Source organism: Falco biarmicus, chromosome 13 (assembly GCF_023638135.1).
Source record: "Falco biarmicus isolate bFalBia1 chromosome 13, bFalBia1.pri, whole genome shotgun sequence".
In the NCBI taxonomy this organism is placed as follows: Eukaryota; Metazoa; Chordata; class Aves; order Falconiformes; family Falconidae; genus Falco; species Falco biarmicus.
Genome location: NC_079300.1, coordinates 239,972 through 267,559, shown reverse-complemented (window position 1 = coordinate 267,559; position 27,588 = coordinate 239,972). Strand labels below are relative to the sequence as shown.

The window sequence follows — 27,588 nt, the reverse complement described above, 5'->3', positions numbered from 1 at the left end:
AGAGCAAAGCAAGGACATGACATTAACTCTTAGAAGAATATGCGTTCTGCAAGCAAATACGGTTTTGAGATAACTTTTGTAGAGGATAGGAATGCTGACAAGTGCTTACTGGAAAGGAGGAATATAATTTTTGTATCAATTGTGTTGTGTTAAATTACCCACAATAAGAGATTGGTATTTCAAAAGTTCTTCTTTACTTTTCCTAGGAGATACCATAGCACAGACAACAATGAACATAAATCCACAACAAACACGTTTCCCTGATTTCCTCGACTGCCTTCCAGGAACAAATGTTGATCTTGGGACTCTAGAGTCAGAAGACTTCATCCCCATTCTCAACGATGTGGAGTCAGTACTTAACAAAAATGAGCCCTTCCTTACTTGGCTGTAATTACTCAGTGCTGATTTGGACTACGATGCAATTCAACATTTCTTTTTCCTCTCGAGGTAGAGGTAGAATATCTGAAAATCCTCAAGCGATACAACTTACTGCCTTAATGACTTTTATTACATCATCTTTATGGTCAATTTATTCTCTGCCTGGGTTTGATTGACACTAATTTAAATACAGAATACATATATATATATAAAAAAATACATATATGCATATATATTTTTTCCTCTTAAAAATGAAAGCACACTTCTTCACATATCTGTATACTTCTTTACCTTTTCAGACCAGGCAGAAATGTTTGACTTTTAAGGACAGAAAGTGGGTGGTGTTTGTGCATGTCCTTGACTGATCTCCTAGGTATTGATTAACATCACAAACCCTTCATGAATCACAAAAGCTAACTACTAGGTCACTTGATTCAAAAAAATGTGCACAGCATCAGACCACGAGGGCAGTTTTATTACTATGTTTATGACAATAATACCAGAGGCTTTTTTTATCAAGTTACTTAAGCTTTAAAAATCTTTTTTTTTTTCATTCTTTGTAACTAACTGTACTATATGGAATACAGATTAAATCTGATCCATATCAGCCATAATAATTCTCCTTATATATTTCTAAAGGCACAAACAGTACTGTTGCAGTTTCTTTTTTCAGTATATTACTGTATAGTTTTCAGAAAATAAATACTTCCAATCTGAAAGTACCAGAACTGTTTAGCAACAATTTTACACTACAATATTGTTGCAAAATAAACCAGACTGGTACTGACTGCTGCCTTATAAAAACAAAACAATGTATTATAAACAAACATCTTTTTAAAAGGTCTTAGATTTTGATGTTTATTATATTAAGCACTACAATTTTGTAACTTAACATATGAACAAACAATTTTTTATATAGATAAAATCTGTGGCAAATAAATGCAAAACCATGCTTTTAAAATGAGGTCTGAAAAATGTGGCACAACTCGTTAGTGTTGTATGTAGTGGGAAAAAAACCCTTGCTTATACAGTTTTTGGTAATATTTTTAACTGACAATGTCAAAATTACATGTAGTTGTATACATGAAAAAAGATGGTAACTTTATCAAGGCAGTGGTAAAGCAGTATTGCAACCTGTCTGGTAAAGTTGCTTAGTTCTTAGGTCTTTCACTTACTGTAATTGTTGTACAGGACACAAGGCATGTTCTGTGTATTTCTACTTATTGTATATCATACAAATACTTCTTTATCAGAGGTTTGGGACTGAGAAGGCATCAAGGACACTAAGCTTGCAGTTCCCCTGAAATGCAAATGAAGTCCTAAAATTCTTAAATATTTTGAAATTATATTATTTATAATCTATGAATTTAAGCTTTTTATATTGAGAAATATGTCTTTTAATTAAAGGCATTAAAACTTTTCTTTCAGCTTAATCCAGGCTGTGTAGAGAGAGGAAGAGATGTAGCACTCAGTGTAAATGTGCATTTGCCAGGTCTATTAACACTTAACAAGGTCTTACTGATGCACCACAATATTGGTCACTAAAGACGTTTTTCCCTCAGGTTGGGTGAAGGTAGGTGAAAAGTTCAGAGATGAAGTGATGGGAACATGGAGTAGGTGTGGAAGACAAATGATTGTGTAACAAACCTAGATCCTTGCCAGGAAGGGTGGCCGCGGATAGGGATGCACAGAAAACAAATCACCGGTGTTAAGTAAAGAACATAAAGAAGAACTTGATATGATAAATTGTCATGTTGATGATGAACTTGTGGGTGTATGTGATATCAGAAGATGGAAAACAAAAAGCACACACAACAAAATTCTGAAAAAAAGAGATGGAAGGCAAAGACCTTCAGTCATGAAGTTTTATTACATAGAGAAAAGTAGCTTTTTTTATGTTGTGGGGTCTTTTTAGTAGAAAATGAGATGTGACAGCAGAGTTGTGTCTGCACAGAATTTAATTACTGTATGGGCATTGTGTTTCTTTTATTCTTTTAGAGGAGTTACTTGGTTTTTTGGTGTTTTTTTTTAATTATTATTTTTGCTAGCGCTAACTGTTGAGATAACAGAAATTTCTTTCAACAAACAGGGGACCGGGCAGGGCTGACCAATGTTACTGTAATTATGATTAGTCTCTCTCTTTTAAGGATTTCTTCAGGTTTTCAGCCTAAATGAAAACCAGATGGTCCTAAGGCTTTGTTCTTTAATGAAGTGACTGACTTTGGTAAAAGACTTGGAGATTTTTGTGGTGTCTGGTTGTGATGCCAGTTTGTAAGGCCAACTCATCAGCACTGCATAATTGGCCTAACAAACTGAAACCCATTGGTGCTAGAACCATTTACAGTAGCTGCAGATCTGAGCTCTAGTATGATTCAGTTGATATTGCTCATCATTAGATGATGTTTAGAAAATGCAGTTTGTTCACTTGCTAGTAAGTCTGTACTATTGTAAATTTAAATTTTGTCATAATAAAAGATTTTCCAAGCAAATCAGGTTCTCAGCTGGTATGAATTAGCTAACCTGTGTTGACTTCAGTTTGGCTACACTGATTTTCATTGGCTGAAGGTTGTACTAGTGTTGTACTAGTGGTTTCCTAGTAAAGGCACCCAAAATGTTTATCTGAATGGTGGAACTACAAAATTGATTTCTCTTTTATTGGTGTTTCAGGTGGTTAAAGTCTCTTGGTCCAAAGACCTTAAAAAGGTAACACACACCCCCCTCAACTATATTTCCATATTACTTCCATAACAAACCAACAGCATGTGAAACAGTACTTAAGTGTAAAAGAACTGCCAAGATCTTTGATCAGATTTTTACTGTCATGAACCAAATTGTGGTTAAAAGTGATGCTTTATGCTGTGAGCTTTTAATTTTTGTAATGGAGAGAATGTATCAAATGAAGTACAGCAACAACAAAATCTACTTTTTAAAGTTTTCTTTTTTTTTAAAGTTTCTGGCTTTAAACAGGCTTATGGCAGAACTTTTAAAGTATGCAAAACGTATATAATTCTTACAAAACTAGATTTATTGGTGACAGTGTTTCACTGTACTATTTCAGGTTTTGAACATTTATTTTACTAAACGTACACTGCCTACTTGTAGTATAAATACAATAAATGTTCCAGCTGGACGGTTTTATTGTTGACCATCGGTGAGGGTGGCAGATCTAAGTCTTGGTGATACAGAAGTAACGGGATGCTGTTAATTACAGTTTGTATTCTGGTATTACTGTTAAAATGTAACCTGGGGAGGGATTGGGTTTGACTTTTTGACAACAAATGCTCTTTAGGGGAAGGGAAGGATTCAAATGTCTGTTTTAAATACAGAAAAATGTGGGTGTTCAAATAAACTTGTTTCCTAATACATCCATGTACATGCTAGTACTTTAGCTTTTCTATTTACTTATTTTTTTGTTTTATTATATGGCATGTGTGAGCATTTGTTTTTAATTTTGAGTACCTTGCAACAGATTCTATGTATCTAAAGCGATCAGATCAAACTGTTGTATCCAGGGTTTGATTCTGTTTTTTGGGTTTTTTTTTATTTCTTCCATCTTGTATGTGAAAAACAAATATAAATGAACTTAAAAGATTTTGGATGCATATTGGCTTATTATATTGTTTCTTTTTTTTTTTTTCTCTGGAGGATTTTAGTACGTGCTTCCTAGGGAGCTGTGTAACACTGCTTGGAATAAAGGTACAGACGTACTATTGTGTGCAAAAGGCATACATTTTGAATTAATTAATTAGCACTTAGCAAGTGAAATGGGTTATTTTACCGTTACGTTTCGGTTTCATTAGTAGTTGCCATGGCCGTTAGTGGCGGTTACAGCGTGCGCCCCGGTGCCATCGTTTTTTCTTTTAGTGGCACCCGGTAACTCATACCGCGCACACGCAGGCGGGGCGCCCCGCCTGACCGCCGCCGCCGGGGAGCTGGAGGCCGCGGGGGGGAGCGGCTCTGTCCGCTCCCGGGGCTGCAACAGCCGGTGCAACTAGTACTGTGGATTTTAATAGTCTTCCTTGAGTCATGCCCTTACAGAATTATTCTAATTAATTGTTAGAATACTGCTGCCAGGATCTCGCGTTTGCCCGAAGAGGCGCACCGGCGTGCGGCGGCGCGTGGGCTCGGTTCGCTCAGGTTTGGTTCGGCGGAGAGGCCGAGCGCGTGCCGACGGGGGTCGCCCGGTATGCGGCTGATGCAGCCCCCCACGGCTTGCGGGCTCTCCGCGCCCCACATTACCGGGGGGCCGACAGCGGGCCGTTTCGGGGGGGGGGGGGGGGGGGGGAGAGGTGGGCTTTCCCGGGGCCGCGGTGCGCCGAGACCCCCGCTCGTTTGGAGGAGGCGTTTCGATGGCCTGGCTTTCCCACCCGACAAGGCAACGGAACGGCCGCGCCGGCGGGCCCCCACCCCGCCCTACTGGGCCCGGGGCTCCGCTCAGGCCGCGCTAGCCGGGGCGCTCCGCTGGCGGGGATGGCGGGACGGCTCCAGGCAGCGCCGCTGCCGGCGAGCAACCGCCCTGGGGCGGCGCCCACCGCTAGCACCTCGTCTTCCAGTGCGGCGACCGGAGCCGCGTGCAGTGTTGCAGACAGGCTGCCGCTTGTGTTGGGGCGGGGGTTGTGCCGCGCTGCTCCGCTACCGCAGCTGTGCCGCCGCACTGCTCTCCTTTCCGAAACCACGTCCCTTGCAAGCCGGCGCGCGGAGCGAGGGCGCGCGCATCACGCGCGAAGGCGGGAAGCGGCGGCGCTGAGGTGAGGAGCGGGCGCCCCGCCGCGCCCAGCCCGCTCCGCCCGTGCGTTCGGGGCCCCGCCGCCGTCTCAGGGGGCCGCTCCCGCGGCGCCTCTGGCCACGGCCCCCGGCGGAGGGTGATACGAATTGGGGCCCGGGGGCCGTCGATCTCCGCCCGGAGCCGCGCAAGGGGCTGCGGCTCCCGCCGTCCCAGAAGCGAGTCGGCCCGGCGGAGGCAGCGGGAGCCAGGCCGGCAGCAGGTCGGAGGGGGCGGCAGGGGGCAGCCGGGACGCGACCCCGGCCTGTGCGGCCGGCCCGAAGGCGCGGACCGTGGCTCGGCCGGCGGGAGCTGCTGCGCTAGGGTCGTGCCGGGCGGCGCGGGGCCGGCGCTCAGCGCTCGCCTCGGCGAGCTGGGCCGGGGGGGACCTCTCCCGCCAGCCGCGGCCGCGGGCGGGCCCCAGAGGCAACGCTGGAGGCCGGGACAGCGGGCGCTGGCGCCGGGCCTGCGCCTTGGGCCGGCCGAGAGCTGTGGCGGCAGGAAGCGCTTGCACGCGCAGGGGCCGTGGAGACCTTCCACTGGGCGGTTTTCTGTACGTACCGTTCTCGAAATAATGCCGAAAGCCACTCTTACCTAGCACGGTTCGGTAGCTCGATTGCGTATTTTTCAGTGCCCACCGGTGACTTTTTTTCGGTTTGGAGTCTTTGGATCCGCAGCTGGGAGCAGTTGTTATTTCAGCAAAGGGTCCCGCAGCGAATTAGCAGTGACAGGTGGAGGTTGTCAGTGATGCTTCTCAGGTGAAGATGTCTGTAAGAAAGCCCCTTTGTATTGGGAGAGCTTTTGTGCTTTCTGTTAAACAGTGTGCCCTGTCCTAGTGAAAAAGTAATTTGGCAAGAAAAAAAACTTTAGGTGTTCTATCTGGGTTTTTATTCACATCCATCACTGTGGTACCACGTCTGTTCTCTGGGGTAAAGACTCCCCATATACATGTCACAGAACAAGTTGTTCTCCCCATCTCCTCAGGTGGCAGATGTTCTGGAGTTTGCCGTCATTTACCTTGTCGCTGGTTACACCACCAGCAGTGTAGGAGCTGCAAAGGAGGAGCTGAAGTTGAACTGTGGACAGGCAATGAACACAGAACAGTGTTAGAAGACATTTGCTCAGCTGAGAGCAAAAGATGTCTTTTAACTTTTTGTGTATGTTACTTACTAATTTTAGAAACAAAATTTTTTGCAAAGAGTTGCCAGGTAAATAATGCATTGTTTCCTGACAGGTGACACTGTACGGTGTTTAATGTATCATCCTGTTGCAATCTGTTTATTGGAGACAGGTGAGAGAGCGCTCCCAACTTTGTGTAGTTCAGGTGTGCAGGGGCACCAGTTTTGTCAGGCTAAGTTGAAATGTGTAGGCTCAAATCACATGCACACACTCCACATGTTGTAAGCTGAGTTGTTAAATAACCTGTGTATTTCTTTTTATGTAAATGCTTAGCTGAAACAATGCAACGCAATGTCAAAATCGCCATGCTTTCAGCACCCGAGTCAATCAGTCACTGAGCAGACAGTTTATGTGAGTGAATAATGAAGCTTCAGATAACATGTGCATCTCTGAGATTTTGCAAACCATACTAATGTTTTTTCTTTAGGCTACTAGGATTTCCGCATCTGTGTAAGCGTATATATGTTAACATTTGTACACACTAAAATTGAGTGTGGTGTTCCAAGTTGGTCAGGGCTACTGTGATCTGTTCTAACACTTTCAGATCTCCCAGTTTGTGGTTTCTCTCTTGCCATCATCTTTCTGTCCCTGTCCAGCATTGTACTTTCTTTACCTGTGATTTCTCTCCTGGGAGTACCGCGGGCCCATTGTACCTTCTTTCTCTGTTACAACCATCTATGATCGGTCCTTCTCCTTGACGTTACTGAACGCCTTGTTCAGTAAAAACAGAGAGCAATCTTCAGTTACTCCAGAACAATGGAGGAAAGCATGATTCCCTTTAAATTAAATGCTAGTGGAGAGCCCCAGATATTAACCATAACTGAACAGATTTAGGAATGCTGTTGTTGGCGCTTTAAAATGCTAGGTCAGCTGAGCTGCTGGTTCCAGTTCATTGATACTTGTTCAATACACTGCAAGGCCGAGGTGCAAATGCAGTCCAGATCGCAAGATGAAACGTGTGTGCCTTGTCTTGGTGTCTGCAGTGTATTATTTCATGTTAGAAAACCAGCATGTATTTGGGCATCTCAGAAGCACTTACTCATAAAGCACCTATTGCTTTTGGTTTTAGGTATCATAGCTTCCTATCTGTGATTATCCCAAGTGTCCCAAAAAGATTTATGTATTCTGTTTGTTAATACATCAAAATTTTGTACACTGTGCAGCTTCCTGTCCTTTTGTTGAATGCTGACGAGAAGCATTCCATGTTCCTAAAGGTGTCGCATAAATAAGACAAATGGGAGATGAGGTGCAGGACAGCTGCTAACCACAGATTAAAGAATAGATAGATGTAAGATGGTTGCATCAGTGGGTGGTGATATAAAGAGTACTCTCAAGTTCCCTAGCAATGCAGTGGAACAGGTGGGAGACACAGCTGTTTCTAAAGAGATTTTTTATTATTTCTGTTATTATCTTGCATGATGTATCACTGAGGCTGCTTTACTTTGATTAACATAACTCATAGTACCTGAATCTAGCTATTTAACATTTTTGTATATTGCTCACCAGCTTTTAGTGCTTCTGAATACTTTTAAGTTCTTCACATATCTCTAGAGTAGGTGCAGAGTACATAAGTTTTCTGAAAGCACAGGCCATGGAATCATTATTTCAGGAGGAAAATTTTAGGGAAGAGATGAGGCAAATACATTGATGAACTAGAAGACTTGAGACATTCAGTCTGGCAAGCTGGTTTGTGAAAGTTTGTTTTAGGAATTTCTTAAGAAGCGTATCTGTTGATCTGAATCCCTCAAACTTCTATAGTCCTTCTTGTTTCATCCTTGATTTCTTTGGGAAATAGTTTATTCTTAACTTTTAAAAGACTAGTTGTTTCTAAAAAGTATTTTTGCATTTCAGCTCTCTTGCCTTTCCTGTCTCTTGCAGGCATAGCTAAATTGAACTACAAAAAGATGAATAAATAACATTTGCACTTATGTATAGATTGGAAGCTTTAAGAAGAGGAGTTATGAGCTACTCAACTCCGCTGAATGGAAATTGTGACTTCAACACAAGTCCAGCGTTCAGCTTCTAGAAAAGTTGCAGAATGAGCTTGCAGGAGCACAACATGAATACTGAATTGTGAAGGAACATCAGTTGTGATGAAAGAGTGACAATTTTTTGTTTTGTCACAGGTGAGGATCCAAAACATGGTAGGACTCTCCAAATATGTAAAGATTTTCTGTGAAGAGGAAGACTTTTCCATAAGCCCATCAGGACGATAACAGCTTTGTACCAGGAGGTTGCATGTTCATGTATGAAGAAAGTCTTTCTAACTTCCAGAACAGTGTCACAAAATGCTGAAGGTGTGTGTAGAACAGGTTACACAGATGTCTTGGAAATTCTTTAAGTGTCGTTTGCACTGTCTTTGCATACAAAGGTAGGCCTCAAAGATGCCTCCCAGACCTGTTTATCTGTGACTCTTAAGCCACTGCATAGCCTTTGTTAGACAAGGGATTGCGGTTAGTTAGTGCCACGAATAGGGGGTTAAAAGCCTTTCACAAATAGTAATAGGTTTGGTTACTTACTGTGAATATTTCTACATTATTAGATTACACAGGCTGTGCAGTTTCTGTACAGGAGAGATTCAAGACAAGGAATACATGTATTTTAGCATGTAAATAGATACATGTGTTGAAGTTTTAATGGGGCTTTCTCATTACGTACCTGGGTTTAAATAGGGTATGTTCCTGTCCTTTCCATGGGTACTGATTTTATATTGTGTCAGAGATGTGGAAAGTTACTTGATTTTCTAGAAATGAGGCTTCGTTTACCATTTGTTTGGAGCCAGTGTTTGAAGTTGATGTTCTGCATGAGAAATTGGCTTGTCTTCTAACAAGACAGGACCTGTGGGATTCACAGCAGTAACCGATCAGGTTGTGGTTCACCCTTGTCTTTGTGGCTAATGAACTTTGCTGTTGGAGTAAGTCACTAGGGCAGTGTTCCTGTACTCTGGAACACTGCTACTGTGTCCCTCCCATCTGAGAGTGTAGTGGGGAAGGTTGAAAACTTCAAATAAAGGTGAAACAACTTCTGCATGAGGAATGGCTAAATATACTAATGCTCTTTGTGGCTAAAAAAAGAGACAACTGAGAGGAAATGTGAGAGAACCTATGAAATGAAGTATCGTGGGGAAGAGGGGAGAGGACTGTCTGTGTACACCTTCTTGGGGGCAAGAACTAAGAGACATCGAATGGAAGGAACAGGTGTCAGGGTCAGAACAAAGGAGGTCTTCCCACAGCATGAAGTTAGATTATGGAAGGGATATTGTGATCCAAGAAGCAGCTGGACAGCTTTCTGGAGAAGGAATCTCTCAAGAAGAGTAAAACGCAGAGATGGAACCTTTGTCTCGGGAGGTCCCTGGCATAATTGTAGGCTGGGAAGGTCTCTCTACAAGCCTCCTGTATTCTTATACTTTCTGTTTTCAGTTTCACCTTCTTCAGCCATATTGTGTTGTCACGTTCCCTCTGGTAAGGGTGACTGGAGGAAAATCAATTACAGATTAGTGAAGATCCCCATCATGCTGAGAAATGGCTGTGAATTGGCCTTTCTCACAATGTTCCTGGGGTGAAGCAGGGTATTGTGGTGTTGAAGATGACTTGTAACACCTCAGACTAGCACTCTTCTTTTGCCTGTTACTTTGACCCTACATTTACCTGCACAGCAGTGCTGCTGCTTACAGCCATGTGTCAGTCACAGTCAAGAAAAGAGACCTCATCATGAGATTCACGATTCTCTTTTGTAACAACAGACTCTCTTTATAGAGAGAATTTTAACATAGCAGGTCTGGAAGAGAGAAGTACTTGCCCTTCCGCGTAACATAAACATACTCAAGAAAAGGTAAGACTTAGGATATTTCCATCTGATAAACCTGAAAAGAAAATAAGAGACAACTGCATTACAACTGAGCTCTTGTACCAGCAGCATTTGGTTGCCCAGTTGGAAAGCTGACTCTGGAGAGGAAACATTTTGCCTGAGGATACCCTATTTTTTAAATGGAAGCTTTTTTATGAAAATAAATATGAATGCGAGAGTTGAATTTCACATACTTTATTCCATGGTGAGGGGTTTCAGGAAGGCTGGAAAGGGAGTCAGGGCTTCATCATTTTAGTGGGGGGAAGTGCCCTTCATTCTCATCTTCTTATTCATCTTCCATGCATCTGAGGGCTGCTTTACGGAATGGTTGCAAAAGGGAGTCTCCCAAGATAAGGAGGGTTGTCTGCAATATTCATATTCTTTAGACAGTTCCATCTCCCTGGAAGAATAAAAATGAGGAGGTGATTTAGCGGCCTCTGTTCCTGTGGCTTTCAAAGGTTTTTATTATTTCCTAGCGGTTATGGGAAACTGTCAGATAAACATGTAAATGTGGACTGACATCATGTTTTCAGCACCTGGCAACACTGTAGGGTTTCAGCTGGACTTCAGGAAACACGATCATGGCCCTGAATGAAGGCTTGTTTAGTTTTTCAGATTGTCAGCTAGCCAGGCGTCTACATGTAACTATTATCAGTACACAAAATAATGTTAGAAAACTGTCAGTTGCTCACCCCACAACATCCGCAACATTTGCAGTCCCCACAGATTGTCCCAAGCAGGCCATTCACCACCTGAATGCCGCAGAGCACTGCCTGGATCCCGCTCATGACAAGCAACAAGGAGAAGAGGGTCAGGTTCCATGGAACGATGTTTTCGGGTGACTGACACGCATTCCACAATGTCTGGTTAGAGAGGTAATTCCTTGGAGGAGGGAACAAAACATTATGAAGAAGGTGATGTTAGCTCACAGAGGGGGCTCTGTCACAGCCGAGTTGCCACTGTTGGGATATGGCTGAGGTTCTGTGAGCTTCAGTACTGCCAGAAAGAATTTCCATTATCACACTGGTGCTGTGCTGGCTATCTAGAACACGATTTTGTTTTGGTTTCTAGATCAATTGCAGTAATTCATTTGAAAAGGCAAGGCATCAGATGGGAGCAATCAGAGACAAGTTATGTGTTTGCTACAATTAAATTGTTTCTGGTGTTTTGGGAAGCAGAGATCTTAGCCAGGCATGTGTCAAAGGGGTGTTTGTCTGCCAGTGTCTTCGCCAAAGGTGGTTTTGCTGCGGGTGTTGCAGTTCCAGGCAGGATGAGGCAGTGCCAACAGCTGGCACTACATAATACACCTGGGAAGCGTGCCCCCAGGGGTGTGGGACTTGCAGGGTCTCCTTGGGAGTATGGCACCTTTTGTAACTCCTCCTTGGCAGAAACCCCAGGCCTTTATTTGATTACAGTATTAGATATTTTGTTTGTGTGTGTCTAAGGTGTGATGCTGGATCAGGGCATTCAATCCAGTACCCCAAAATACAGTTAGGAACAAGGAAGCAATGTTGCATTCTACAACTAAATGTTTGTCGTTATTTACGGTATTACATTGTAATAAAAACAAAAAAAGTGAATTATCAAAACGATATGATAAAAAAAGAATAAACTCAGTTTTCCTATCAAAACATCAAATGCTACAAGACCAGTTGCCTCTTGCCCACTCAGCAGAAAACAACAACCTTTGCTGTTCTAGATGCCTTGTCTAAAGAACTGCAGTATTAGGTGAAAGTATTTTCTGTATTTTTTACCTTCATATTTTGATTTAATTGTGAACTGCTTAACCACTTCCTATATTCTTAATGCTGTGTTGTTTCCTGTGTTCTTGTCAAGTGATTCCTTGACTGCAACCAACGTTATGTTTGAAATAGAGCATATTTTTCCAGAGACTCCCAGAATTAGACCAAGACAGTTGGTTTCCAGCCCTCACTGACCCATGAACAAATAATGGGTAACATACAACTTCCTTTTTTTCTTTTAAACTTGAACTGTAATTTTGTGGTGTATCATGCAGGAAAAGCTGCTAGGTCTTTCTTGACTTAGGAAGGTTGCATTACAAATTCTCAGGTGATGAGTGGTTTACTGCACCCCTTGTTGATCTGTTCTGATTGCACCTGCTCTCCTTGGTAACACACTGTACCCTTGGACCTTTGCTGACTTCAGCCCTGAGCAGCTGGATCTCTAGGGTTTCATGTTCTTCACTACACCTCTCTGAAAGTGGTAAATGTCCATGACAGCAAACATGCTTGAGTTGCAAAGTATGAGGAATGGACAGCTTCCAAATTCCGTAACCAAGGTAAAATGACATATAGATTCTAATTATTTGAGTGCCATTGGATTTCAATATAAGATGTCGCTGCTATTCATGTAGATAGAATTTAGCAATGTGTACTGCTTATCATCCCAAGGATAACCTAAAAGGCTGTGCATTTCTCTTTATGGGCTCCTTTGAAACTCAGTGGTTTTGATTGTACTTGCTATTCTTTACATCTGTGCTCTTGAACCTTATGTAGTATTGCTGTGCATTGCTGGCTCTTCTATGAGCTTCTGTGTTTTAGACAAACAGTATAATTCCCATTTTCATACAAGGGATTTGGAAGTTAAATCATATCACAAACTTAAACACGTATAACTTCTGATTGTCTTGTCTTACCCATCCTGGAAAGGATAGGTCCACTCTGTTCCAGTGAAACATTTAGGGCCTCTGTTTAGGGCTACTGCTGACAAAACAAAGCAGTATCCAGCTCCCAGAACTCCAACTGTAGCAAATATTATAGAAGAAAACATCTGATGAAGAGAAAAATAATGTTATTCTTGTTCTTATTCAAACAATGAAATGTACCCTATTCATGGGAATGTACATTCCCTAAATTCATCTCTTAACGGTCAAAATAGTCAACTCCTGAACAGCTAAAATATACTAGTTTGCAATTACATAGTGAATGTGTAATGTGTACCTGCAATTCTATTCAAAAGCTTTAAAAGAATTAGCAGCGTTTGCCTGAAGACAGCAGGGTGTGGGTACTGACACAATAGATGGCACTCCTCCCCTTTCCACAGCGCTTTTCCAGCAGGCCTACTTCTTCAAGGTCCTGTGTTCACCGAAGCAGGTGACTTTTGAGAATCTCAAGAGATTATAAGCAAAACTGAAGTCTTGGACCACTCAAGGCATTAAGAAAAAACAAATCTACAGTACCCTTTACAAGCTAGCTTTGGTATTTGTTCATATTTGGATGAAGTAATTCTGGTTTTCCTTCCTGAGTCTTCCCTTCGGGTTTCATATTAGTATACTTTACCTCCTCGCAGGTACTTGTCATCGTTAGCCCTAACAGTGCAATTGGAATGGATTGGGAAGGATGTCTTTATTTTTCCTGAATTTCCATTACAGCATTTTCATGTATACTAATATGTAAGTAAATTATGGAAAAACTAATGCCCTGCTTCATTTCTGAAGCACTTGCAACTGTAAGAGTTTGTAGGTAGAAGTAGTGTCTTTTACTGGATCAAAGTGATATAGGTGGAGCAAAAAAAGAAATGTGCTTTCAGGTCTGTGAGCTTTTATTCAGACCTCATCAGGAGGCACTCGCCTTGGGTGTTGGCATGCATTTTTATGTTGATGTATATGATGGGGCTAACTTAAACATTATGTTTATGTGGTAGACATGATAGTGGTGTTTGTGCTAACATACAGGAACAAACTAAGTTCTCAGTCATGCTGTGGTAAGACCACCAGGACTCTTTTAGCATGGGGTACTTAGTACTTGTGACTGTATTAATAGTCACAGTTTCTCGGTCAGCTGCACTCTAACATGTGTTGTCAACAAGGCACTGCATAACATTGGTTGCTGTATGGCAGCACCATGTGTGCAGGGTTCAGCTGACCCTGAGGCAGTGGGAGCACAGGCAGCAAGGGCTCCCAGCTCGTCACCCCCATGTACAACCGTACACCCTGCTCAGCTGCATGGCAGAGGTGCGACTGGCAGCTGAGCAGCACGGCCTTAGGAGTTTGGTAGTTGCCAAGTTGTATGTGGCCTTCAGAGCTGAACTAAGGTATGTTCACTGCTAGCAGAAAATTGGTAGTGCAGTGTGGTGAAGAGAAATACGTGGCTCCAATTCTCTCTCCCCCTACCCCAGAAGTTCCACCTGCTTTGTTGGGATTGCATGAAGACAGTGTCGAAGATGGGATTTATGGAAGGCTCCTTGTTAACCTCGCAGTCATGATTCTTTTCCTACTTGTTTTTTCCTCACCACCACGCCACCACTCCGTCCCCAACTGAAACCCTGGTGCGTTATTAAAAAAAAAAGTGTAATGATCTTCTTGAGCCAAACAATTTATTTCAAAAAACCAGATTTTCCTAGTAAAAATACATGCATTTGTTCTCTAATCTTACTTCTAAACTAAAATGCTTGAAATGTTTACTAGTGTCTGAAGGTGTCCATTTGAAAGTTTTCATTTCTAGTGCGAAAGGAAGCTATAAGTTCAAAGCAGAGCCTGGTCTACCCAGCTTTAAGCAGGAGGTTGAATTAGATGACCTCCCGAGGTCTCTTCCAACCTTAAGTTTGCTATGAACCTAATGAGGTACTTGCAGCCCGTTGCTGGGTCTGCAGTGAGTTGGGAATGTAGTGCCCAGCTGTCAGAATAATTTTTAAAACCACCCACAAAAATTGACTAAAATGAGAACTGTTATGCTCTGCAAATCAGAGTGCATGTCTTTCAGAAATTAGTTTTAATTGTAACAGCAACTGTAAGTATCTTGTGATAGCAAAATACAACAAGTCTAGAGTTGTGGTACCTGTGGCACAACAACACACTAAACAACAACAACTAAAGGTATAATACAATTTTTGAGAGGCTGCTGTTTCTACTTTCAAGCATGCAAACAAATGACAGGGATTTGTGTCTCACACTGGACAGCATGTCTAGTCTCGCAATGACTGTGAGCAGCAGAAGATACATATATCGTATCAGTTACAATTTAGCTTTTACTTTTTTGCCATGTTTCCTCTCACTTACCGCAAACCTCTTTCCACAGCTCTCGTTACCACAGCACCCACAGCAATCATTATTCTTAAGGCCCAAAAATACCAAGGCAGGAAAGATCATCTACCAATAACAGAAATACAGTTTGAATTGGTATGAATTCAAGTGACATTTGCCTTTAAATATAATAATCCTATGTCTTTTTCTTCTTAACACTAAATTATTTATTGCAAAACTTGGTTGACTTGTAACTTGTTTATCACAGAAGAATTTGCAGTGTTGTAGTCTGCATTTGAGGTACTGAGGAAATCCAACGATGCAAAGTCATGGTGTGGGTGGGGGAAGAAAGATGGGAATGTCTAAATTTATATACTCACCAACACACCAGATCCCAAGATCCCTCCGAAGTACCAGACCTCAATTGTAATGTGTAGATTATTTTCAACCACTTTTCCTCCAGGGAAAAACAACAAAATGTTTGCGAGGGTACACAGCACAGCCAGGGGGATGAGAGTGGTCCCCAGACACTTAGCACAACTTCCCATGCACATGATTTTTTTAAAGAAATGGCAGACACAAAGGCAGAGGAAAAATCTCTCGGATGTTCTTACAACTGTTTTATAAATGGAGCTTCTTGGTGTACTTTACAAAATCCAGTTTCTGCTGTGCCTTTAGGGGAGCTGAGCCTGTAGAATGCTCCTTTCAGAGATGTTGCTGCAGTCAATCAGAAATGTAGCATGCTGGTTATTTATATGTTCTTGCAGCTGTGATGTCAATTTTCTGAACGTCTGTAGATGAAATTACGTTCAGTGTAGCCTCTCATTTTACTATGACAACCACTAACCTCTGTTAATATTTTACTTATATGGATGAAACACTTCATTATCTGGGCTCAGGTCATTGGTAGATTTCCTTCTTAGTTCTGGATCATAATTTTTACAACACACGGACCTTCTTCACACACAAAATACTTCTATGTAAACACTGACATGAAAACACATAATGCATCAGCTGATGTTAGTAACAGCTCTGCAATGGAAAAAGTTCTAGTGACGTTTCTTTGGGAAAGCCGAGCTAGTCATTTGTCATTTTGAAGCACTCGGATTTGCAATAGGTAATCCATTATTATGGAGGCAGTGCTTTGCAGCTGGTATCTCAGAATAAAGGCTAATGATCAAAAAGTGTTTCTGTGAAATTGCTCCTTACATTGTGTTGTGTTCTCTAAGGGTAATGCGTTCCCTCAAAGCCCAGCATTTCATCTGTGCTCAGGCAAAATTTCCACTTAAAATTATGTTGCATGTGGCAGGCAGTCTGCTGAGGTAAAGCAGAGCCTCATGGCTTAGCATGCAGTATTTGATTCAAATAAGCATCTCTCTTAAAGCAGGCTCTGCGGCTCTTTAACATATACGGGGTACCTTTTCTTTCATATTTAGACTTTGTATATTTTCCTGTAGAACTTGTGTTAGGATGATTTTCCCACCGATCTTCATTCCTAGCAAACAGTGTTAGATGCACTTCCATTGCCATTTCTATGTGGACACAGGAATTCCATGTATTTTGAGATGGACAACAGTTTCCACTTTGCTCAGAGGGCATAAAGCTCAGGAAATTTTCATTCAAATTTGAAATAAGCCTTCTCTTAAAGGTATTTGAGGGTTTGTTTTGATCCATATAGTGGATCTCCGCTGAATCTTCAAAGACAGGCAACCCAGAAACATCTAAGATTTTACCTTGTACGACCACAAAATCCCAAGAAGTACATGATAGTGAACTGTCCAAAGCTTGTCTTGAACACTCCAGAGCTATTGCTTCAGGTTAAGTAGCAGTGCTGAGTAAGCTGGTTTTCACAGCACCATCCTTATACAGATGACAGCTGAAAGAAACCCAAGTCACTGTTGATCTAGACTAATTCCCTCATCTGGTTCATCACAAGCCACACCGATAATTGTGCAGATACAAGGAAGCTGGGAGAGCCGGCACAAGGGATGTCTTGAGCCACCGCTGATGCTGAAGAAATGTATTTGCAATCAGAGCCTGCTGGGCCTGTCAGCTTTAGGCTTCTTTGCAGAAACAAAAGGGTATAAAGTAGTTTTATCAGCTGGGAGGGCCAGACCTGTAGTGTCATCAATGCTTCACCTGATATGGTTAACAGACTGCCCTGATTTCAGCTGGGATGGAGTTTATCTTCTTAGTAGCTAGTACGGTGCTGTATTTTGGTTTGATGTGAGACTTTTGAGGTCCTCAGGCCTTGCTAGCAAAAAGGCTGGAGGAATTGGGCACAAGAGATTGGCAGGGGACACAGCCAGACCAACTGACCCAAACTACCTAAAGAGGTATTCCATACCATGGGTTGTCATGCCTGGTATATATACCTGGGGGGCTGGCTGGGGCAGGCAGGTCATTGCTCCGGGACTGGCTGGGCATTGATCAGCAGGTGGTGAGCAGTTACATTGTGCGCCACATGCTCCTTTCTTCCCTCTGGATGTTATTCTTTCCCTTCCCCTTTTCATTGTAACTGTTACTGTCATCATTGTTATTATTGTTCTTTCATTTTTATTTTGTTTCAACTATTAAATTGGTCTTATCTCAACCCTTGCTTTACATTCCTTTCCAACTCTCCTCCCCATCCCTCTGAGTGGGGAGTGAGCAAGTGGCTGCGTGGTACTTAATTACCAGCCAGGGTTAAACCACAACATAGACTTTCATGATATACCCAGTGTGTAGAGAGCATCTGTAATTTGGCTCCCAGTTGTAGTATAGTGACTCCATAACAGGCATAGAGAAAATATTTGCTGTAGCTTAAACACAAATCTTACTTTGTTTTTTTTTCCTTCGTTCTCTCTCAGACTAGCATGTGACTTTCTTGCAGTTGCAAATTGGCTTGCAGTACGGAGGGAAAGGTTTAAATTGTAGTGCATTCAGCACCCTGCCGTCCTGTTTTACTGCAGGTGGCTCAAATGCAGATGCTTCTTGCCCTTGCCAGGCTTTCAAGCTGAGTTTCACAACAGTCCTGCTCTTTCCTTCTTACTCCACTTACCAACATTGTCAGTACCACTGAAGGTTAGCCAGACCCCCCTGTTCAGCTGTATTTTTATTTATGCATGGTCTTTTTAAACTACTGCCAACCTTTATGTGAGGGTTTAAGTTACACTTACTTGTCAACAGGGATGGCTTAAGGGGCAGTGGCATCTAGCCTGAGCTGGAAAACAAAACTCAGATTGACTCAAGTCTTTTTCCAGGGAGAAACTGAGTGACCTGCATGCTCAGTTCCTCTCAAATGGTTTCTTCCCTTACGTTCTAGCCCACATTTTCCAACTCCAGCCATCTATCTGGGAGGAGGACCAGTGAGCCCATTGTCAAGCATTAGCCAGAACTGCTGGTCCTGGAATAAATACTCCATTGTGGAGACTCTGAGGGCTGGTAACTGTGGTGGAGCTGGTCTTTGAATATTGTGTCATCCTGTCCCCACTAGTGTTTTCCTAGCAATTGTGGAGTCAATGGAAGGCACTCCTTTCTGGTATGCTATGAGGGTGTTTCCTCCTCTCCCCAACTCCTGAGTCATGCAGAGTCCATGCTGTGCAAAGAAAGATTAAATGACATGTTTTCCTATGGAAAAATAGTCGGAATGGAAGGCCACTTGGGTAGTTTTGGTAGTTTCAGGAGGATGTAAGCAGTGATGATACCTTATCAGTTCTTCACCCGGTTTCTTAAAACACAGACAGGCAATGATCTGCAAACTATGTGGAGACTGAGGAATGACAGGAACAGGTAATTTGATAGATATAAATAATAAATACAAATACAGCTACATGCCCTGTGGCTACATATAAACCTGTAGAGTGCATGGTAGCTGGTAGCTGCAAATGAGAAAATTCAATAATTGGAAACAGTGATCCTGAAACAGAACCAGATGTAGCATAGATGGTAACCTGAAAAGTAGAGCAAACTAGCCTGGATGCAGCACACACTATAGTTAACCATCCTTTTCTCAGTACCTGGGCTGGGCCCCTGAGATATCACTAGTACTATCATCACAAGAAATTCCATTTTTTTTGTTGGCCAGATTTCTAGGTAATCTTGGTAATCAGATTTTGATCTTGTTCAGATAGATGAATGCGGCTTAACATGTATTTTGATGTATCTATTAATTTTTAATTGTAGATAGGTGTCTCTTGAACAGTTCTTGTGTCAGTGACTGAACTCATTAGGCAGTTATGACCCAAGGTCATGAGTTCTTGCTCTTGTGATTGCAGCTGCTTCCATGCTCTAAATGTAGTTCGGATATCTGGAGCTTCATAAGCTTCTGTGAGAAGTACTGATCCTGGATTTTACTATGAATTTATGGGTAGGATTGGATTTAGAGTAGCATAGCTGAAACCATGCCGGTTCAAGCCTCTGCTGCAGCAAGTAAATTTGCTGCATGTGTGTTTATATATATCTTTTGTATATGTGTATGGTGGCACACTGATCTCAAGTAAGAAATACAGAAGGAAGTTCCTACATAAAGTCACTCTGAACCCACAACATGGTGTTGTATATGCTTTTGTGTTGTGCCATTCCATTGATGGACTGGAAAGAGGCTAGTCCTGTGGACCAAGTTGCTTTTCTTTGAAGAGAGAACAAAGAAGAGTGAATTGATAAATGTCTCCCTTCATGTTACCCCAGGCTTCACTGCAGTGAAGGATGGCATTAGTACAGGCTCTCCTTTCCAGAACACAGGAAAGCCACCCAGCTGTGACACCAGTGTAATGAACCCAGGTAGACATACAGAGGAGACAGACCCCACTCCCTTTTGCTAGCAGTTGAGACAAGCCACTCCTCTCTGAAATGCATGGATACAGCATGTGTATCAGTGAGATGCTGGAAGAGCAGGGCTGCGTGAATGGAGCTGTGTTATGTGCAAAGTAAAAGCCATCATCGCACCCTTTTTCACAGCTTTGACGCAGGAGACATTCATTCCCTTTTCTGTTCACAGACTCCTCTGTCAAACCTGGGGGATAGCTGCCTGATGAGGCATGAGAAAGCAGAAAAGGGAAAAATGTCTGAGAAAACTTGGTATTGTGGGCTTTCCTGTGATGGTGTTTTCCTGTCCCAGCCCCAGCTGCTGGACTTCCCCTGGGTTCTGAGGACAGACTGGTGAAATGCAGTTTCCTTTGTATCTTGTTTGACCTTTGTTCTCTTCCTGACGTTTTTGTTCAGATAAGAGCCTTTGACAAATGCAGCTTGACCTGGGTGGTACTTTAAGTTGCACGTAGGTATCATTGTGAATACAGAAAAGCAAAGTATGCTAATGAAAAGTATTTAAGAGAAGTGGGCTGGAAGGCGTGTTAGAACTAAAACAAACCTGGATTCATGTCCTGTGTCGGCAGGTCTGCTATCAATAGTCACAATTTAGATACAATTTCAGCTTCCAAGGAAGATCAAATTAGTTAGGTCCTAGACTATCTACTATAGGTGGATAATGGCCAGCTCAGAGTGGGAGATTCCTCTGCCTCTCTTGAGAATGGAAATAGGTCAGATGAGTTTTTATGTCCTATTCCAAGTAAAGTTTTTACTCCATGACATCACTCTTGATATCTGATAGTCTAGTCCTTTCTGTTAGCAAAAAATATTTGAAAATAATTTTTATTTCCATTGGTGTCAGTCATATGTTTAAGTTACTGACTTTTTCATTTAAAGTGAAATTACATAGAAAATTATTGTACTGATTGGACTTTTCCAGCTTTATGGTTAACTCAGCTTTATACTTCCTTGCTCTTTTACTGTTCTGTAGTCATGTTCTGTCACTTCCCATTTTATCCACCTTTGCTGCCCGTTTAACTTAACCACAAATGCCCTTTTCTGTGTGGAACATCTTCTGTGAAGGTTTTAATAATCCCATTCCCTCATTCTCCTCAAGGCATACTCGTAACCATGGGGCCAAAAGTAACTGACAACCAGTAGCAAATAAACATGTGGCCCCTTAAGCAACTTCTGACACGTCTCTGATTTATATTACTTTCAAGTAAGCAAAAATTAGGTAACTTTGTGTATGTAATGCCTCTCTTTGCTGCTGTTGTGTTTGTTGAGTCTTCTGATATTTATTTTTTTTCCTTTTGCAGAGAAGGTGTTTTGTTACATATTAATCAACATTGCTTTTTTGTAAATAACAATGCCTGTAGCAGAAAACAAAGAAACAAAGGGCCATCTAAGCACCACTGAAAGACTTTTAATAGTTAGCATTGAAAACTGAAATTGCACCTGAGGTGTTTTCCAAAATGGGAGAACAAAAGAACCATTTCTTTTAGAGTTATCTGTTAATTATTTCGTGGGGTGGTGGTGGTGTTTTTTATAGTTTTGCTATGATTTTTTGTCACATCCCACAAATTATAAAGATCAGAATTATTTACAGAGGTTATGCAGAGTTTAGTTACATGTTCTTCCTATCACTATGAGTGCTGAAGAGCATAACTGTCTATCAGGCGGTCATTCTCTTGCTGAGTATAATTTAGGTTTTCTTCTTACTCTTGACCTTACAGAAGTAGGCAGACGGGCAAGCGATGCCTGGGGAACCATGCCAGTTTCTTCAAGTTTGAGAAAGAGATGAATCTGCCTCATGTTCTTAGCAGATGCTTTTGTTCTTCCAGTGGATGAACTGGTTCTCCTGCCTTGCAGGGGAGGCATCACTGGATGCTGTCACTGCTCATGGCTTTCCTTAATTTCTTTCTCAGAGTGACTATTCGTCACTCATCATCTGTCTTCAGAGCCCAGAAGCATTCATCCTGACTTGGTATGTTTCTGAAGAATGGAGTGATATACAGTGTGCCTCCATGTGTGTTACCCCCAAAAAGCTGTGTTTTTTAATGCTTTGATGTGCTTCTGGTTTTTTTTTCTAGCAGTCAGTGCACCTGATGTTTTGCAAGAAAATTTCAGTTGTAAAGTAACATTTGTAGAAGTTCTGTAAAGCTTTGAAAACAGGAGAATTTGAAATTACTGTTGCTTGAGTGAAATCTTGGCTAAACCATGAAGTACATAGTTCCCACCAGTTTCAGTGAGGGCAGATTTTAATCCCTGTATTGTTGTTTCTGACAGGTTTAATGTCTGCCTCTTCAAATTATCATACTTCTGTGTGTTCTGCAACAGCAAACATCTTTTAAATAAGAAGTTTTCACATCTTATGTCTCTGAACCTGTAATTTCCTTCTTTGCATCTGTAAGCGCTCAGATCCTTATTATCTGGTCAGGTAGTGGCTGGACAGTTTTGCTGGGTTTTTTTCTCTCCCACCCTCCTTTTAAGTGGACTTTCAGACTGCTGAGATTTTGATTGGCTTCTCTGGTGCCGATAACTGAAAGAATGGTAGCAACGCTACTACGGGTGCTGCAGTGGCTGCAGCTGCTGCCCCAGCCAGTGCTGCACCTGTCAGTGCTGATGCAGTGGGGATTGCTTCTGTCTTTACTGGGATGCAAACATCAAGTGCATGCATAGTCTTAAAGGAAGGTAGGTTCCAGAGATAAAGTCTGGGCTTTCTTATCCCTCACTAGATACCAGTGCAATTGAGAGGAAAATACGCCTGTGAATTCATTAATTCATCTTACCTAGGAACAAATTGTGGCCTAAGTGGCCCCAAGTGTAAAGCAGGAATAATCCAGCAAATTTATGTGGAGTTGCTTTGCTTTTACCCTGGAAGAGAATACCTGCCTCTCTTTCCCATCATTCTTTCTGGACTTGGAGGAAATAGGAGCAAAGGAGAAGTAGCTCTTAATTTCTGCTGCTTGTTTGTGTTGCTAATAAACAACATTGCCCATATGCTCTTCAACACCATGTGGGCTCCTGTGGTAGAGAGGAGGTGTGTGAGCTGCACATCAGGTGAACTGATGTTATCTCTCCCCAATTGCATCCCTGCTGCTTGGCTTTGTATCCTCCATTTGTGTTGTCCAGGTGAATTGTTCCCATGCTCCACAGAAATGGCACAGTTGTGGCCCATTGGCTCCTTTCATTCTCCCACCCATCTTTCTGTAAGAGATGTGTCTGCTTTAAAGACATCTTTGGTCTAAAATCCCTTATATAGAAATGGTTCATATGTCACAGAGGAAAATAATGGACCCTGGTTTGCAGGAAAGAATTTCTATGATGTAAAAGATGTTAATCTTATGTTACGATATTGATACTTGGAATGTCTGATTGGTATAGGTAGGTTCAGTTTTACTTCCAGATCACCTGTCTGAAATGAGGGCACTTCTCATTACAGATCATAAATTGCTGATTGAGTAGGGAGGCAGACTGAAGAAAGGCAGGAAGGCTGTCTTTTCTGTGGAACTGGATAATTCCCATTTCCATTTTGGATCAAATTTGAAAGACTGTTATGGTTTTGCATTTGTTCAAATTTAAGAATTGCCATGGATCCCATCTCCCAAGCTGTATCTCCCATGTACTTGGATGCAATTCTGTACAGCTTTTGATTGATGATAAGAATGCTATTATGCACTGCATTCTTTTTAATCCATTTGGTGTGAAACTGGGATGCTTTATGTCTCTCATTTATCTTACTCATAACTACAAACATGCTTCCAGCTGGCTAGTCCTTCTCCCCTGCTGATTTCACTGGGGACATTTGATAAGAATGGGGTCAGAGTCCATGTTTACACTTCATTTCCTCTTCAGTTGTTTGTTTTAACTATCCTCTGCTTGAATCCTGTTCAAAAGAGAGATTTTCATGACCGAATAGTATTTTCTTCCACACTGAGCTCCTCTGCTAGCAAGAATCAAGAAGTTTTTAAAGGAAGCGGCCAGCTGGGTTTTTAGCTTTGGGGTGCCTAGTTTTTTTCTTTGTTTTTCCAGAACAAATAAAATGTTTGAATTTTGGTTATACATTAAGGGTCTGGTTACATACCCTGTATGTATCCATGGTTCCCACTGATGTCCGTGGGAAGCCTTGTTGGAGAAGAAATGCAGAACTGGGTTGTCTTACCAAAATCTTTCTTCAAACAGCACAATTAAGATGGTGCATCATTTTACCCAACGTGTCTCAAATTGCTGGTGGCTTGACCTTGCAGTCTCTGCACTTCCTATTGTCAGCATTAGGCTCCACAGACTCTTGGAGCACTCATCCTTGTGGGCAACATACAGCATGTTAGTGGCCTTACCTGCAGTGGATTTATCCCGTAGTTGCTGCTGTAGTGGAGAGCAGAACCTGAGCAGTTTGCCTTTGCACTGTTACAGTTGCTCATCAATTTCTCAGTTAACAAATATATTAAAAAATGACAGAGATCATGCAATGGCAAGTCTTAATTTCTCACTCATTCTCTGAAAGTTTGTATTCTTCCTTTTATGAACCAGTTGAAAAAGTATAAAATCTTGAGTGTTTTGCAAATTGTATGCTGTTTGTTGACAGCCCCATGCCACCCAGAGAAGAGCCCATGGAGGCAAGGACATGACATGCTATCGCTGTTACTAGTCTATTACTACTTTTTTTTTAGCTTGGATTTCTCGAATAGAGCTTTGGAGGGAGGGTGGGAGATCCTTTACACCTTCACCCGATGTCTTCACCCCTTCAGTTCTTCCTTTGCTGTTGCAGCTTTGAGAAGCTTACCCTGTTCCTCCTTTCAGAACATTCACATGAGGGGTAGTGTGTTTTTCATACTCCACTTTCACCCTCCACCAAATCACCTTGCAATCATGAAATTTGCATTAGGTACAGCAACAAATTGGTTGCTCTGTAAATAGACATCCAGATGGTCTAAGGTGCATGAACTGTTTTGTATTATGTACTGTTCGTGGTTAGTGATTATTGATTTGCTGTTACCAAATTTGCCAGGCTAGGGGTAGAATGATACTGCTGGTAAAAACATCCACATTAAACTTCAAATGATCCTTGGCACTAAAAATTTGGCCTCTGGATATGCTCTGTCCTTCCTTAGAGCATAGTTCTTGTCATTATCACTATGCAGTATCTGTTTAGACAGGGCTCTGTTGCTGAATTGTTGCTAAACAGAAGGATATTCGAGCTGTTCCTTCATTTAGTTCTACCTTCCTGTTTTTTGTAGGCAAAGTTTGTCCCAGCTTGAAACTGAATTAGCTGTTACCCCCTCATTGAAAGCCCATATGGTTTTCAGGTATAGTGTACTAGTATCCTGTCAAGAGTAGAGTTGGAATATGTTAACTATTTCAAAAATCTATCTTTTATTATACTTTAAACTTTGAAGTTTCTTTTTATTTCCTGAGATTTGACATGGACCATTTCATTTTGTCAACATAGTTATTGAAAACATTGAAACATGTATTGAATACATTTTTCTGAAAGAATTTGATAGTCTGGATTTCGGAAATGAAAACTATTTTTAAACTTACATTCTAAATCAAATTTTTTTGTTTCAAAACAAGCAAGACAAGTTTTTACTGCTTTTTTCAGGAGCAAATTATATGCAGTTTTATAGATGGACCTTCACACATGTGCTCAAAGTCAACACAAATCGTGAATTCCTTTTCACCACTTCAGTTTAAACACTATGATGAAGTATAAAAAAATGGTGCAAGACTGTGTGCTGATGCATTTCTCACTAAAGGATGGAATATACAAGAAGTAACGAGCTGCTGTGGTTTTGTTGTTGTGTCATTGAAATGATACCAACTACGTTTAATGAGAGGACAAATGGCTTTACCATAAATTGGTTAATTAATGGAGGTTTTGCAGCAATCTCTGTTAAATCGGTTTTATTTCCATGACAACTCTTTCTGCTTCCTGGGTAACTTTGTTTCAGTAAATGTAAGACTGAAGTGAGTGGAAGAAAGGTTTTCCTGTGTAGTAATAAGTGGGCAACTACAATAAATTTCCGTATCATGAACAGATAAATATTGGCATTTAACCATGTTGTGTAGGGAATGTAATGTTACACGTTGCTGAGAACCAAATGTCAGCAAAAATAAATAGGTAATTGAGAGTAAGAGCCTATTGATAGTGCTAGTTCATCCATACTAAAAGCACGTACAGGATCTCAGCTGTAGGAAACATAATGCTTTTTTGTTTTCTTTCTTTCTGCCGTGAAATTTTATTGTGTTTACTAGTGTGACTAGAGCTAGGTAACTGTTAATCTATTCTATAAAAAACCCTCTTGCTCCTGTTTCTGCTTCAAGTTTGAAGTCAGCTACCATGCAATTAGAAGGCCTAGAGAGAAGTTTACCAGGACACTGTTTATTTCAGAGGTATATCACGTATGGGTTTAGGGTTTTGTTTTGTTTTTCTGAAAGCATGGAAGTAATCCGGTTTGAATGCAAAAGACTGGGTCTTTCCATAAAACTGTTAGGACTGCAGGCTCAGGGATGGTTGTAAAACACCTGTTGGTGTTTTTTTTTCCCAACAGCAAAATAACATTCTGATCTTTTTCAGATGCATCTTTGCTCTCAAAACTATAATGTAGCATGGCCTTACAATAATTTATGTGCTTAGACTTGATTTGTTAAACTTCCTTTTTTGCAAATAGTTAAAACTGTGGTCAGAGTTGACTCACCTTGAGTAGATCAGTTATCACTTGTGTTAATATTTAATGATATGGTACCAGGCTGTACCCTGTTACCTTCAGAACACTCATATTGTTTTGAGAGATAATGCATCTCCTGTTTTAATACCAAGTATCTGGGACAGAGCATGCTGTGTGGCCTCAAAGGCTCAATGCTTCTGTTACATTTGTCTTTATGTGAAGGCTGTGGTGGATCCTAACAGTGCAAACATGATGATGCTGGGAGCCTATTTCTGGTCTTGTTCATAGTGATTAGAAAAAAATGTTAGAAATAAATTAGAAATAATTCTAGTTAGTTATCTGTATGTCATGGTGAAAAATATGCTGACCCTTGTGAAGCTGGCCTGAGGTCAAGGGACTAGCAGCCCTTAGATTTAATATTTCAATTTTTTTCATGTCTGTCTCTCTTAAGCTGTCTTTTTCCTACATCTCATTCTGTCACAAGTGCCTGAGATCAGCTATGCCTCTGAGATGGGCTGCTTCCTGCTGCTGCTTGCCCACCTCTGGTCACTGCTCTGCCTCATGGGCCACTTCCCTGGCTGTCACCAATGTCCGTACTTGCTCAACACACCATCATCTTTTTATGAGTGAGAGACATTGATAAGAGAAACACTCATGAGGGCACCTCTGCTGCAGAAACAGGTATCTGAAAAAATACCACAATAGTTTATAGACTCTTATCCTCTTTGACAGTTAGATAAGCTTCTTTGATTTTTTCTCCCTTCTCCCTTTGTTATGTTTTTAATACTTTAAGAAGAGGACAGAACATGCATTCCCTGTTGAGAGGAGTGCCACGGCTGCTGCAGCTGAATGCCAGCCTCCAGGGCTGGCATTGCGGTGGCCTGGGCAGCAAAGCTCAACCTCCTTGCTGTGCCTGGGACCACAGCATGGCAGCTGGCTCCTGTTCATCTGGGCTTCCACCACCACCAAGAGCAAGATACATGGCA

At 41.7% G+C, this 27,588-nt stretch overlaps 3 protein-coding genes across 3 annotated transcripts in view; 2 read left to right on the top strand and 1 right to left on the bottom strand.

The window, feature by feature from the left end:
* The window catches only part of WWTR1 (WW domain containing transcription regulator 1), a 77,608-nt gene extending 73,639 nt beyond the window's left edge, over positions 1-3,969 (top strand). The window contains exon 6 of the mRNA XM_056358173.1: positions 207-3,969. Coding sequence (XP_056214148.1) covers positions 207-391 — 185 coding nt within the window. The 3' untranslated portion in view covers positions 392-3,969. The remainder of the gene's footprint in view (positions 1-206) is intronic.
* A 1,017-nt stretch (positions 3,970-4,986) lies between these two features.
* The window catches only part of LOC130158137 (transmembrane 4 L6 family member 1-like), a 54,746-nt gene continuing 32,144 nt past the window's right edge, over positions 4,987-27,588 (top strand). The window contains exon 1 of the mRNA XM_056358599.1: positions 4,987-5,126. The gene's annotated coding sequence lies outside the window, so the exon portion shown is untranslated. The remainder of the gene's footprint in view (positions 5,127-27,588) is intronic.
* On the bottom strand, positions 10,345-15,959 carry TM4SF4 (transmembrane 4 L six family member 4). Its single transcript, XM_056358608.1, has 5 exons — positions 15,527-15,959; positions 15,183-15,272; positions 12,822-12,955; positions 10,858-11,047; positions 10,345-10,565 (listed from the first exon to the last, which is right to left on the bottom strand). The coding sequence occupies exons 1-5, from the start codon at positions 15,698-15,700 to the stop codon at positions 10,548-10,550; spliced, it is 606 nt and encodes a 201-aa protein (XP_056214583.1). The 5' UTR covers positions 15,701-15,959; the 3' UTR covers positions 10,345-10,547.

Bases quoted from the DNA above. Each gene is read 5' to 3' on its own strand.
- TM4SF4 (XM_056358608.1), bottom strand. From the start codon at position 15,700: ATGTGCATGGGAAGTTGTGCTAAGTGTCTGGGGACCACTCTCATCCCC. The intron at 15,273-15,526 runs GTGAGTATATAA...TGTTATTGGTAG, and splicing joins TCTTGGGATCTGGTGTGTTG to ATGATCTTTCCTGCCTTGGT. The intron at 11,048-12,821 runs GTAAGACAAGAC...CCCTCCTCCAAG, and splicing joins ACCTATCCTTTCCAGGATGG to GAATTACCTCTCTAACCAGA.